The sequence below is a fragment of the Cavia porcellus genome, unplaced genomic scaffold (genome assembly GCF_034190915.1).
Source record: "Cavia porcellus strain 051 isolate PalLab524CR breed Dunkin Hartley unplaced genomic scaffold, mCavPor4.1 scaffold_1, whole genome shotgun sequence".
Classification (NCBI taxonomy): domain Eukaryota; kingdom Metazoa; phylum Chordata; class Mammalia; order Rodentia; family Caviidae; genus Cavia; species Cavia porcellus.
This window is the reverse complement of record NW_026947484.1, coordinates 16,872,384-16,886,933: the sequence shown is the minus strand read 5'-3', so window position 1 is coordinate 16,886,933 and position 14,550 is coordinate 16,872,384. Positions and strand designations below refer to the sequence as shown.

At 40.6% G+C, this 14,550-nt stretch overlaps 1 protein-coding gene across 2 annotated transcripts in view; it reads left to right on the top strand.

The window, feature by feature from the left end:
- The window catches only part of Epha4 (EPH receptor A4), a 132,303-nt gene that overhangs the window by 48,312 nt on the left and 69,441 nt on the right, over nucleotides 1-14,550 (top strand). For both annotated transcript variants that reach the window (XM_005001035.4, XM_003463990.5), the window contains exon 4: nucleotides 12,392-12,547. In XM_005001035.4, coding sequence (XP_005001092.1) covers nucleotides 12,392-12,547 — 156 coding nt within the window. The remainder of the gene's footprint in view (nucleotides 1-12,391; nucleotides 12,548-14,550) is intronic.

Sequence of the window (14,550 nt, the reverse complement as noted above, 5' to 3'; positions counted from 1 at the left end):
CATGGGAGAGAAGTTCAATACTTTGAAAGGCTGAATTCATTAGAGATAAAAGTTGTATAGAGGAACCACTAGTTCATTCCTTTGCTCCTCATCCCAGAGTTGGCAAGTGCCCATGGTTGGACTCTAGGTTCTGTGGCTGAGCCTACACCACTGCCGGAAAGAGTGATACACGTACTGGATGGATGACTTGGATGAACATTCATAGAGTTAATTGTTCATCTCTCCAGTTATTTCAGCATCATTCAGTCTATTAGATTATGGGAACAGAATAGACTTCTAATTTTAGAGGTTTAAAAAAAGACAGTTAAAATTACTTACTCTATTGTTGCCTGCAGAGGACAATGAGGCTAGAGCCTACACTCAAGTGATAAGTGCCAGGGCTGCGATCAAACTCTTCTCCTCCCAGAATCTGGGCCTTTCCTGCTCTGCATTTCCGGTATTCCTGTCTTCCTCTCTATATGTGCACGCAGCTGCTTCTTGATTGTATTTTTGACGCAAGCGGAACATTAACATAGCATAGCCTTGGGGAGAAATGAGGACTACTTTGTTGATGGAGGTGATGGCATCCATCTATCAAAATTGCAAATGTTATTTTTTCTCTAGGAGAAAGATTTATGACTTCACCTTCTTTTCCCCTTCAGATTTGAACCTCTTTAGGAATGATCCTGCCTCAGGATGTCTTCTTTTGGTCTCAAATTTCTAGATTCAAAAATAACCTACCTTTGATGGCTGGTTGTAGAACTTTTTAAATGATCTTCAGCTGTTTTGTGACCTACAGAAAGAAAGGACTAATGAGCAAAGCAATGTCGAAGCATTTAAAAAAAAATTGGAAAAAAAATTGGGTAGGCTCTATCTTGTAAATACAATTCTAGAAAAAATATTTTATCCTCTGAATGTCATTAATAGTCATTTTCGAGGGCTTGTCTAAAGTGGGGGATGAGTAATGACTTTGGGACATTTGAGATGAATTTAGGTTGTTAGTGATACGCATTACTTTTGTGTTTGATCATAATCCTGATTTGTTCACCGGATTTCTTTAAATGGGCCAGTTCTGGCTTCTAATGCAGTCATATTTTACAAAGAGTACTTTGTCCTTTTTCTCCTTTCCTTCATAGCCCAGCTTGTTAGGAGCATGCCAGCATCATGGTTTTAGTTTGGTTATTATTAATATCTATTTCCATCTCAAATGTTCTTGTTTAGAACTTGGGATGAGATGTGAACAAATGGGCAGATTGTGCCTTTATACCTTGTGTCCCTCTTTGTGATTTGTAATTTATACTTGGAAAAGATTACTGGCCTGACTGATAATTCTTCTCAACAAAAAGATAAACACACCTTTCAGTCATCGTTGTAAATCAGATGCACTTGAAAGGGACAAAGAATTCACCTGCAAGCACTTTTGGCACAGTGCCCTTTCCCATGAATTCAGACTGCTGAGCGAAGGCTGAGGCTGCTAGGGCACTTTCCCCAGAACCTCCCAGAGCCCCCACGGTGCAGCCGAGCATGTGGTAAGGAATATCCAAAGATGCTTTGTGTGCTCTGCAAGAGGAGCTCAAAAAGAAGCAGGAAAACTGCCCTGTGCTTTGGAGCCCGGGTCCCTAAACGCGCAGCTCCCCTCCTGCTCTTGTGAATGTGGTCCTAAGCCCTGGACACCGTACTAGATCATCTTGATCGAAGTGGGAGCAAATGAGTTCTCTGGGGTCACAGTGCATCTTCCTGTTACAGTTCAAACTGGATTCTTGGGACAGTGATCCATCAGGCTGATAGGTTCAGAACCTACAAAGTACGTTTTCAAACCTCCCAGCTTGCAGGAGTGGAACTGAATCATTGGGGGAAAGCAGGGTGCTGCTAGCTCTTTTTTAAGTATTTGCAAGATCCTCAGAATCTCAGGTGTTTGGGCTGCTGGCCTTTGCTTTGCATTGTCTGTGTTGTACCAAAAACAGACAGTGCAAATTCTCCATAAATTTCATTTGGTCTAGACTAAGGTGTCTTCAGGGAGCTCCTGAAGAATTTTTATTTTGTTCTCAGCAGACATGAGCACTGTCCAAATAGTCCAAAGCACATATAATACTAAATGTTGGCAGATAGTTGCATAAAATATTAAATCCACTACCTGCAATGCCAAAAACAGATGTTTCTTCTGATCATACCTGTTAAATATAAATCACTTATTTTTAAAGCCATGTAGACTCAGAATTCAAAAATTCTTTTAAAAAAATTTATTGATATATTCATTTATTTTGTCCTTCTGAGACAGGGTCTCGCTATGGAGTTCAGGCTGGCCTTGAGCTCACTTTGTAGCCCAATCTGGTCTCAGACTTGAACCATCGTCCTGCCTCAGTCTCCCAAGTGCTGGGATTACAGGCATGCGCCACCACGCCTGCTTTTAAAAATTCTTTTCAGAAAATTCTCAGTGCACTAATTTTTGGAAAGTACACAGTAATGGAGCCCACGATCAACAACCTCAGCAAAGAGTTGGAGGACATTGCTAGTAACTGTAACAGTGGGGGAATTCGGTCTTTGGAAGCATGTTTTTTTTTTCTGAGATCCTCAGGTCTTCTCAACCTAACAGAATGCAAGAGGCACACTGAGCAGTTACGTCCCCAGTCATTCCACTGCATAAATCATGAGTCCTTTAGGTGCTGACGACTAGCACTGCTGCAGAGTTAATCAAATGATTATCTAACTCTGGGGTCTCTTGGTCTGGCCCCAGCTTCAGATCATATTTCATTCTTTCCCTGTTTTTTTTTTTTTTTTTTTTTTAAACAGCTTTTGTTTTAAATAAATACAGAAACTGAACAAGGGTACGATATACATGAAGTCAAGGAGAGAAATATTTCTGTCTTCCCTTGGGCTTGGATCTCCCTAAAAAAAATGTTTTGTAAGTCAGTTTGGTAAATACTTTCAATACCCACTGCACGGATTTGATTGACAGTCAGTAACTGGTATTGTGGCTTCCTGGCTGAACTGTCTTTCTTCAGGTGACACTCAGGATAGTTTTTCTTCTCGCTTCCTTTCATGGCAGACAGCTTGGGTTAGTTATCCAGGAAAGCACCCTTAAAAGCCCAGAGGCACCTCTTCCAGGCAGCAGCCCTTTAGATGTGAGAGGGAGACGAGGTCTGCCCCCTGTCTGAAAGTCTCAGCTTCATAGCTCTGGGGATGTGCTCAGGAAATAGTCTCGCTCATGACTACTGCTGTTGTGATGAAAAGGCTTCATAAGATGAGATTTTTACAGAGTGGCACTGATCCACATTCAGGTCGAGGAGCGTGAGGTGTGGAAGGAGAGAAAAGCAGCTGTCCCCTCTGTTCAGGGCTGGGACGTCTTTTTGTCTTCAGAGCATCTGTAAGGAGCCACTGGTCTTTATGGACCCAGAATATCAAAGGATGAAAAATACAATAGCAACTCATCAAAAAGCCTGGTGCTCTGTGAAATAGCCTGGGGAATTAAGATCCGTGTTGGTGGGTGTTGGTGGCCCCTGATTTTCTTGCTGTGGCCCGATTGATGGGGGATAGAGGTGAGGATTGATAGTTTGTCTGGTTGCACTTACTTAAATCTTTCAAAAGCCCTTCCAGATACTTTCAGTCATTTTATATTTAAATACAAGGCAGATTGATTTGTTTAAACACGATTAACATTTTCGGCATTCAGTTCATTATAAGATATTTGGTTATTTTGATTTTCCTTTGTGATTTTTGTCTTCTATTCATCACCTTTATTAATGCAGTTTATTTATTCAGTTTGTTAGGCAAGCCTCTAGTTCCATCTTTTTATGACCTTAAAATTATTATAGGCTTATTCAAGTAAATGCTACTCAGATGTGTACTGTTAGTTAACAAGATCAGTAAATTGACAGATATTACAATAAGATTTTTTTAATCTCAGAGTTTACCAAAGTCAAAATCATCGTTACATGAAATTTAGAAAAGCTTTACATTAATAAGGAGAGAAAAATAGTTCTAAAATTTGTAGCGCTCTAAGGATTACACTGTTTTTGGAGCTGTTTCAATGTTTTTCAGGGGCATATTGGAATCCATGATTGTATTTTTTTATACAGCAAATTCTCAATGTCTAAGTGCGAGAAATGGAACAGGATTAGAATAGGCATGAGGAATTTTTATTTAAGAAAACACGTGCTTAAAAAGAAAACTTAGTTGATTTCAGGTTCACGCTGCGCTGCTGCTTTCTGTTTTAAAATTGTCACCTCTCTGGCCAGGTATGGTGGCACATGACTATAGTCTCAGCACTTAGAGGTAGAGGCAGGAGGATCTTTCAAGTTCGAGACCAGCCTGGGCTACAAAGGGAGTTCAAGGCCAGCCTGAATTGCATAGCAAGAACCTGTCTCAAAAAGACAAACAATAATAATAGCAATTATTATTATAACAATCAATAGAAAAAGAAATAAAATACATTTGTCATCTCTCATCAAATTGAACCAGTTTGTTTCCAACCCCCCTCTACTGTGATTTATTGTGAATTCACAAGCACTCCCTCCTTAAACTGTAATGATCAGACTAAAAAAGATGATAAGGTACTATTTTCAAACCTGGCACCAGCCTCCGGGCTTTAGAACAGGAACACATTGTGTGTTTCAAAAATACTGAAGCTTTTCGCACCTTCATTTGGTCCCTTCCACTTCTGTGGGGAGGCCACATTGTCTTTGTGTGGAGCCAGGATGAGAAGAACCTTGGTTGACTAGCAAAGCCCAGAGACCTGAGGCAGTGACATGCGTCCCTGTCACCCCTGCACAGTAGGCTGTGGGCAGCTTTGGAACTGAGATCCAACCGTGGAACTAGGTCTTGTGAATGTGCTGGAAATTAATTTACTTCTGTTCAGCTGGCCGCCTGCTCTGGCTCTCTCCTTCCAAATTCACCAAAGAGAAATAGCTCCTCAAATAATTAGATGGTCGAATGGGAACACAATAAGTTATCTCTCCATTGCATTTTTTTTTGGTTTGTGTCCAGTAATTTTTACGGAGTTAATTACATTTAGCAAGCTTGATGTGAATTTCCTTCTAGACGATTTAGTGCACCTTATAGGAAAACCATCCACATCTGACAGTTTTGAATTACCCACCCATTTAGGGGATTATCCTGCATTCTGTTCCTCAAAGAGCGAGGCAATTTTCAGCGTAGTTTTTTCTGTCATTTTTCTCCCCCGACTGTCTTCCTGAAAGCTTGCTCCGAGGAAGGAGAGGAAATAATGGGAGGGAGGTAGAGGGGAGGCACAAGTCCTGCTGCATAAACTACTGCTGGAAAGGAGAAACTAGAAAATCCAATGCAGTAATTTATTTAATTAAGGAATTTGCTGACATCATTGAAATAAAAATAAATAAGAGATGTATCTGCTTACATTTGAGCCACGGTTCTCAAAGTGTTATCCTGGGCAAGCAGGCTCCTCACAGGTCTTGGAGTTGATTGGAAGTTAAAATTCTCATGCCCTACTGACAACTGTAAACTTGGTTTGGGGTGCGGGGTGATGTGGAGGTGTGTGACTCTAATTCCTGCAGCAAAGGTGGGTGATGGAGGAGGATCTGACCAATTTAGCAAGACCTTGTCTCAAAAAATAAAAAAGCTCTGGGAGTGTAGCTCGGTGTGAGCACCTTGGATGAAATCCTCAATGTTTAAAAAAAATTCTCTGAGTCATTCTGATACATGTACTGCTTCAAAGGGAAGATTAGAAAATACTAACTCACCTTTGGATATTAAAAATTACTGAAATTTGCCATCTTATCTGAATTTGGATCCAGCTTATTTTCAGTGTGAAATCGTTTCCCTTAGTCACCCAATGTCCCAAACTAGAGCTTAGGTCACAGTTAGACTGACCTAGGATAGTACTTATGTCCTTAAAGGTTCTCAGACACTTTCCCATGAATATGCCTGATTTGGGGTTAGAGTCAGCCTTCTTTGGGGCAGCATTTGTCCGTGCAAGTCATCCAGTTTCCCTCCTATTTCAGGTGTATTTTAATGTTAGTGGCTAAGAGACCAAAGAACGGTTTCATTTTTTTGTCACATAGAGGAACACAGTCTAAGCTCTAGGTTTCCAACAAAAGAAAACCCTTAAAGTAACAAAAATGTAAAACTAATCAGCATGTGTAACTGTAGAATTTTTAAGCGCCTAAAAGAAATGGCCCAAGAAACAAGTTAGGAATATCCCCCAAATCAGGCTACGTCATTTAATCAAGGCAAGAAAATCAATTTAAAATTGGTTTTACTTATATCATACTGAGTCGAATCGGCTTTTCCAGTAAGACAGTTGATGGTAACTTTTCTGCAGCAAAAGTAAGAGAGTGCTTTTCAAAAACTTCATTCTTTAAAACTCAGGAGGGTACACAGGGTACAGGGATCAAGGAACCACGGATCTACACTTGATCTTCACAAACTCCTGAAAGGAAATGCAGGAGAATCATTCATATTGGAGATCGCAGATTGGCAACTTGTGACTGCCCAGCCCAGTCCTGGCCACCACCAGTTTTTGTGTGATCTGAGAGCTGATGGTGGTCTCTTCTTTCTCTTTCTTTTTCTGTGTCTGTTTCTTTTTTCTTTCTTTTTCTTCTTCCTTTTCTTTTTCTTTCCTCTTAATGGATGACGTTTGGAAATAAAGAACACTTTCTTTGAACTCAAATTAAGTGAAATGTTTCATCTCCAGTAACAAATTCCTTTTTTCTTGTTAGTAAATCTGTACTTTCAAAAATAATTGTTACTATTACATTTTCTTTTTTCTTTTTTTTTTCTTTTTTTTTTTTTTTGGTCTTTTTTGTTTTTATCGGTACCAGGGATCGAACTCACGACTGCCTGCTTGCAAGGCAGGCGCTTATGCCGCTGAGCTAAATCCTCAGCCCCTACTATTACATTTTCAATTCCATCACTGAAAAGTATTGTGGACATTTGTCTTCCATTTTGTTATATAAGTAGCTTCACAATATCCTTAGTTGTTCTCAATACCTGCAAAACCTAAAATATAAAAAATAAAATACCTGCAAAACCGAAAATCTGTGCTTTCTACAGGAATTTTTGAGAACTCCTAGGCAAGATAATCTTTATGGTTCTTTTGACAATCCAGCTTTTCAGTCATTCTCAACACATAGCCATAAAACCAAGTACTGACAGCAGATGATCAGGAAAATATGTGTTTGCCAATGTTTGCCCACATTTTGTTTGTGAGTGGGACAAATCCAATGAGAACAATCAATTACTGATTCCCCCTTTTTTCCCAACAACTGTCCAGCTTCACCTCATAGGTTTGAAAAATAAGAAAAGACTTAATAGTCTATGTCTAAGTCTCAGTGCTTTCGTGAGGAAACCAGCCCTATTTTGGTCAAACCTTTAACCTTTCTCCTCATCTTATTATGGAGAATGTATTAAGTCATTGAATGTTCACACCTTCCCATCAGAACTTGCACATTATTTACAAGCAGCAGGAAGATATATATAATATTTTTTAATTGGTCTTTTTCCTTTTTATTGGTACCGGGGATCGAACTCAGGACTGCCTGCTTGCAAGGCAGGTGCTTATGCCGCTGAGCTAAATCCCCAGCCCCAAGATATTTTTTTAAACCATCACTTATTCTTACTTTATTAATGTAAGAAATAGTCTAAACTTAAACTTTAAATTAGAGAACTAATTCAATAAAGGCCACTAAGTGTTTTTGATATTTGTGAGATAGATTCTCAAGAATACTGGATACACCGCTAGATGTGTCCAACACATAAAAGGCAGAGTTCCCATTGAGCCCAGTATTAAGTGATAAGATTAGAAAGATTTTCATACCTCTGGAGACAGACATTCCTTGTCAATCAGTTTGCATATATATATGTTCCCCTTGAAGAATCACTGTTGGAATTTCCACTTCGACCTTCAGGAAACTATTAAAACATAAATTTGTTACTTGGGAAGGTAATTTTTAACCCTCCATTAGTGTGGACTTTAACTCAAATTAGGTTTTACATATTAGCTACCTAGCCAAAAGTAGCCATTTACAGAAATTCTTAGTGACTCTGATAGAGACATTGTACTTAAGGAAATTGACCTGACTCTTAGAGATACATTAAGCTGGATTTCTTCCCCTTCCTTCCTTCCTTCCTTCCTTCCTTCCTTCCTTCCTTCCTTCCTTCCTGTCTTCCTGTCTTCCTTCCTTCCTTCTGTTCTTTTTGAGCCAGCATCTTGCTATGCACTTCAGGCTGACCTTATACTCACTTTGTACCCCAGGCTGGTCTCAAACTTTCTCAAGGATCCTCTTGCCTCAGCCTCCCAAGTTCTTAAACTACAGGAGTGTGCCACCATGCCTGGTTTAAGCTTGGTTTTGGGTGAAAGATCTCTGGATGATGGTGACCTGTCCCTGTCACTTGTACCACCCTGCAAGTGAGCCTGCATCAATACTGGATGCACCCAGCAGGGTTGGGGATTTGGGGGCAAATGGAAGTGGAGACCACCGCTCCAGCTGCCCACACCTCCGTTTACAATACCCCCGAGTCACATTCCGGTTGCAGGTCAGAACTTTACCTAACTACAGTGCTTCAGAACTTGTGAAAGATCATACATGCTGGAGTTTAATGCTTTATTTCATCACCATCTAACCTTGAAAGTTACCAAAACCCTCTATTCCTTCATCTGCAAAATGAGAATAGTGTCAGTGCTCCGAGTTCATGGAAGCACCATGACAAATAAAATAATGCATGGAAGCACATAAATACCCAGTAGGTGCTTGGTATTTGCTGTTATTAGCTGCTTTTACATGGTTCATTACTTTGCGAATGAAGTTGGAAGACAATCTGATGATACCTTGTCTGTGTTTCCTGTAAAGAAGAAAATCACATTAATGATCTGCATGCATTATTTTTAAAAAGAATCATGTAATTAGGATTATAGTGCACATTACAACCCCATGCACTAACATCCACATACCCCCAAAATCTAGATGTTGTGTTAGCTTTAAAAAACATGACGCAATGTAGCCAAAAGTAGTTACAGCTGCACATTCTACAAAGAGGCTTTCCTGAGGATCCTAGGATCAACCTTGTTAAACTGATGAAAGAAAAGGGTTTTTCTTCTTTTCCTTCTCAGTCTACTTCTTATATTTTATGTCAGCAGAGAGTAATCGAGGAAAGCAACAGGAACTGGGTGCAAAGTTTGCTTTCTAAAGTGAACTGATTTCCCCACAGTGGCGCAGTCAGAAGGTTTAGTGCAGAGCCAGCCCACACAGACCCCATGTCAGCCCGACCCCTGGAAAGAGGACAGCAGAAAAACACTTCTTGAGGAAGCACTTGGGACTTGCTTATAAAGTTATTAGCATTCAATATAGTGTCACAGATCTCACCAGAAGAGAAAGATGAGAAATAATAACACATGTTTGTGCCTGTTATGCCAAATAGATCTTTTGGGTTTTGTTTAGAAAGAACGAGACGGTGAAAATTTTAAGATGCAAAATCCACGAATAAATGCATATGTGTCTACATATCCATGCACCAAATATGGGAAGCCTGTGAGGCACGCGGAGCCAAGAAATGTATTGAAGCATCAGTTTAGTAGGTCATTTTGAATGTGGGCAGTAAAAATGGCTGTCTCTGAAAAGCCACAACTCTATTTTGAGAGTGCCTCTCTCTAAGAATGCTGAAATATTAATAACATAGTCTTAATGTAGTTGAAGACAAAAGAACGTGTTTAGGGTAGTGATGGCTGTCGAGAATAGCACAATGACAGTTTTGTGTTTACTGTTCGTGCTCATAAAAGCAAAGGGGACGGGGAAAATAAGCAAAAATGGCATGTTAAAATAACAACAGCATTCAATTTCCCAAATGGCTAAAAAGCTCTCTATTTCCCAAGCAAATTCATGTGTATTTATTCCTGGTGACATAATACTACCTTCTAGAAAAACCAGGAAAAAGTACAAAACTTGCAAATTAATTTTTGATTAACAAATTCAGAGAAACACCTTCCAGTGCAAATTTTTGTGCATGCATGTAAAGCCTTTTAAAAGTAGAAAATAACTAGACTTGGAAGAATATTGCAACTGAGCCAACAGCAATGCCTTTGTTTTTCCTCACAAGCTATTTGCAGGTGCCCTTCTCCATTGCATTCATCTGGTATTGGCTAATGTTTGTCAGCATTAATCTCTCAATTGCACTGTGTGATATTTAGGTTTTGGTGCTTGATGAAATCAAAGAGTCAATCGGGGACGTGCACTTTTTGTTTTTATACCCTGTACCTTCTTAGCAGTCTGAACATGAATTGCTTCAAGTTGCTTATCCACCTTGACTGGCTGAGTGACAGGTGGAACTCAGGGGGGTTGTGTCTGTATTCCTGGGCTCTTTGTGTTTGATGTAGGAAGACCAGATTTGACCTCTGGTGCTTCTACCTGCAAAACCAGCCTTTCTGATTTTAATGGGAACCCAAGGGCCATCTATAAGCATGACCAAAACTTCCTTGCATATTGAACCTTCCCTAATTATGCAATGTGAATTAACTAGAGACACATAAATCTTAGTCACTGGAGCGACTTGTTTTTCCAAGATGCTTCGGTCCAGTGAAAGACGAAAGCAAATAAGGGCGAGATTGATCTCTGAGCACTTTTATTGTTGGTGCTCCACACATCATAAAATTTTGGCTCGTTAAAGGAAATTCCATAAACAAGTTTAGTTAATGAGAGTGAAGTTACTGTGTGCCTTTCCGAGTTTCCGCTAAACCCCCTTTCTACTTGCCATTATGGAGTCCTGATGAGGGAAATGTCAACAGGAGGCTCAAGAGAGGGAGGAGTCTTCTGGGACTCAGTGTTGCAGAGGTGGTGGCCCCCACCTCCAGAGAAACAAAGCGTGTCGCAGATCTCTTTGATCTACTTATAAATGTGCTAGATCGCCAGCTGCTTGGTATCTCTTGATGGTCAGATCTATGGGCAATGTCCTATGGCTTCTCCCAGCTGGTGGCTTTGTCAATATAAACACCTCCTTGGGTCATAAAAAATGGAGATGCTCTAGGGTGAGTCACCCTGGGAAGACTGGGGGTAATTAATTTTTTTCTTTTTAACTCCTGCTAGGATAACTTTCATGCCTTTACCTTTATAATGTTAATACTGATGGTGGACAGTTTTTATTTTAGGTTGGGACAGATTTGAGAGGTGATCTTGAAGAACACTTGTGAGAAGAAAAAAGGAGGGAGCCAGGCCTATTAATTATTTTTTTAGTATGAGGTTTCACAGCATTATTGAATTTTTCCACATTACTAAGAGCAGCTCGCAGTGTCAGTGTGATGTTTGTAAAGGTGAAGTCATGGAAAGCGTCAGGTGTGTAGAACCACGTCCCCACCCTGTCTGCTGGGGCAGGGGGTGTTATACACCGCAGGAGAGCAGCGTTGTAAAATGGAGGGAGAGAAAGACAGCAGGGTTTTATTAACTTGAAAATAAACACAAAATATATGCTGAGCTTTAAAACAATCTTAGCATATTATATTCCACAATCTACAATTAGTTGTTTTTATGACTTTGCCCTACTTTACAAACTCTTGTCTTTTATGTATTTGGTCAGTTTTGTTAGATTTTTGGTTCTACTCTCTGTAGCTGTAATTAGGAAATAGAGCAGTTTGGTTGTTAGATTTTGGATGTGTGTCCAATTGGATGGTTAAAGACCATGCTCTCAGATTCCAGAGCTTAGAGGGGTACAGGCTTTGAGGGAAGGACCCTTGTGGACCCAAGCTGGTTGTTGACACCAGACGTGTGGTGTATACCAGTAATTACTTGCTCAAAGTTAGGATTTCTCTTCTCTTTTCTCTTTTCTTCTCTCCTCTCTGTCTTTTCCCCTCCCCTCTCCTTCTCCCTTTCCACCCTCTTCTCCCATCACGCCCTCCTCCCCTTTCTTCCCCTTGTCCCTCTCTGTACTAGGGAATGAATGAACCAAGAGCTTTCACAGTGAGCTGTATCCCCTGCCTTTAAATTTTCTTGCCTTTAAAGCTTGTTTTATTTTGAGAAAGATTTTCACTAGATTATTAAATTGCCCAGCTTGGGCTCTAACTTGGGATTTTTCTACCTCAGCCTCCCGCAATGCTGAGATTAGAGGCATGTGCCACCACATCCTCATTTCTAAGTTAATGATAGTAATAGTTCTATAAGGATTAAACAAGAAAATTTATATAAAAGGTCCCTGTATATTTGCGTGAAACCATGAATTTTAAGAAAGTGTCTTCCAGGGTCCCCTTGTCACCAAACCCGGAATTTTAATGACCCTTCAAGAGTACCTGTCATGAACTGATAATTTTGGCTTGCTTTCTCTGTGTGTCAAACCAGATGATCACCAATGATTAACAAAAAATGGGTTTTCTAAATCAAGGGGATGGCTTCACATTGTGCTTCACTGTATTCATAGCGGCTAATATTTTTGTGTGTGTTTTTTCCCTTCTTCCCTGTAGCTTGCAAAATTGGGTATTACAAGGCTCTCTCCACGGATGCCACCTGTGCCAAGTGTCCACCTCACAGCTACTCTGTCTGGGAAGGAGCCACCTCGTGTACCTGTGACCGAGGCTTTTTCAGAGCTGCCAATGATGCTGCATCCATGCCCTGTACCCGTAAGTCATCTGCTTATCTACCGTTTTTATGATGCCAGCAGCTTTCCTTACCACTGAGCAGGGCACTGCCAGGTCCTCCCCTGGTTGACTGCACAGAGGGCAAATGGGATCGAGCACAAGCCCTTTGTCAGTCATCATAGGGAAAATGCTTGTGAAAGAAAGGATCATCTCATCTCCACTGTTTCCGGTTGCATTCTAAATGTACAGTTGTTGTGCCGAGTAGAGCTGGAGTGTTCAGGGCTTGTCTGACAGTGTAATTAGAGCAGAGATCGGAACTTATGAATAGTTTTACCGTCACAATAAAGACCTGGTGGAGCTTAACAGCTGTAGGAGAGACAGGTAGAGGGCAGCGTTTGGGAATGTGGTTTCAGTCTGGAAGGGGACAGCTCAGCAGGCACCAAGGTCGTTGCTTGACTTGTTGTGACACCTCATAGTCCTGTATTCCTAACAATTAGGACTGGATCCTAATAAATGCTTGTTTAATGACAGGTACTTAATAAATGCCGGGCTAGCCTGTAGGGGAGTGGAGAATCTCTTCTCGTGCATTATTTGGGCTGTGTTTCTAAGTGCAGCCGTTCGCCCGTGACCTGTGCTTCCCGGGCCCTGCAGCACGGTGGCTGTGACCTTGGCCAGGACGGGATGATGGGCCAGGCATTTCATCATGTGTTTGTGTTAGGTGAAGTCTCTGCTTCCTGTTTCTGTTTCTGTTAGGCCTAGTAGGACATCACACATCTCATGGTTTCGGTTTGTTTTCCATCCCACTGTTTGGTGAATGACTCCATAGCTGGTGATGTCACCACGTCTTCTGTAGAAGTTAATAGCAGTACAAGTTGAATATTGCTTTTCCAAATTGCTTGGAACCGAACGTCCTAAATAGAGGACTTTTTGGGTTTGGAAATAGTTGTGTCCATGCATCGAAATATCCTGTGGATACTCATGTCTACACATGCAATTCATTTCTATTTCATGCTGTCTTTATACAAATATCCTGAAGGTAGTTTTATACAGTATTTTTAGAATGCCTGCCTTTTATTGCAAGCCATCACATTAGGACAGGTGTGGAGTTTTCTTCTTATGTTGTCCTGTCTGTGCTCAGAAAATACCAGATTTTAGAGCATTTTAGACTTCCGGTGTTTGGATTGCAGATATTCAACCTCTACTCCCCTAACAGCTGTTGGTATTTAATGCCTCCTGTTTCTATTATGCTGTGTAAAATTCACTGATACATTTTGGTTTTTACCGTCAATATGACTAATACTATTTTGTTTTTTAACTGCTATATACTCCATTTTGGCTGCTGCAGGACAGAATCACTGAACATAGAAGTGTGCTCTGTTTTGGCAGAGGTTGAGACTGCCATTCTAATACAAGCCGGTGTCCTCTTATAAAAGGAGTAGGAAGAGAAATCTCAGAATCATCCCAAACTTGTACTAAAATTGCCATACCTTCTGGGTTGGCTTTTGCAGTAAGAGACAAGACTATTATAACTACTATTGCTATTGCTGCTGCTGCTGCTCCTAATGCTAATTTTTAAACTAAATTCAGGTTGCCTAGTAGGAACCGTCTATAAATCTTATCACATGTTCACATGTAAAGTAGATGTTTTTCATTTGGTAGGTAGGGTAGCTGGCAACTCAGTGATCTTAAAGAACACACTGCAGACCACTGTCTACCTTCTGGGATCAGATCAAGCTTGAACTTGCAGAGTGAAGGAGGTTAGAGGGTTAATTTATCTGTAACCTGAATAGGCAATGGGTTATGTTCTGTATCTCCTCCTTTTTCTGTTCCTTCTACAGACTAAGGACTTTCTTTGGGTCACTACTTTTGTTTTTGTTTTGTTTTTTTTTTAATTGGTACCGGGGATCCAACTCACAACCACGCGCTTGCAAGGCAGGCACTTATGCCGCTGAGATTAATCGCCAGCCCCTGGGTCACTACTTTCTTTTGGCCTTTGCAAGCCCAGACCTTCTCGCCCTCCCCAATCTAAATAATTTTGTGCTATA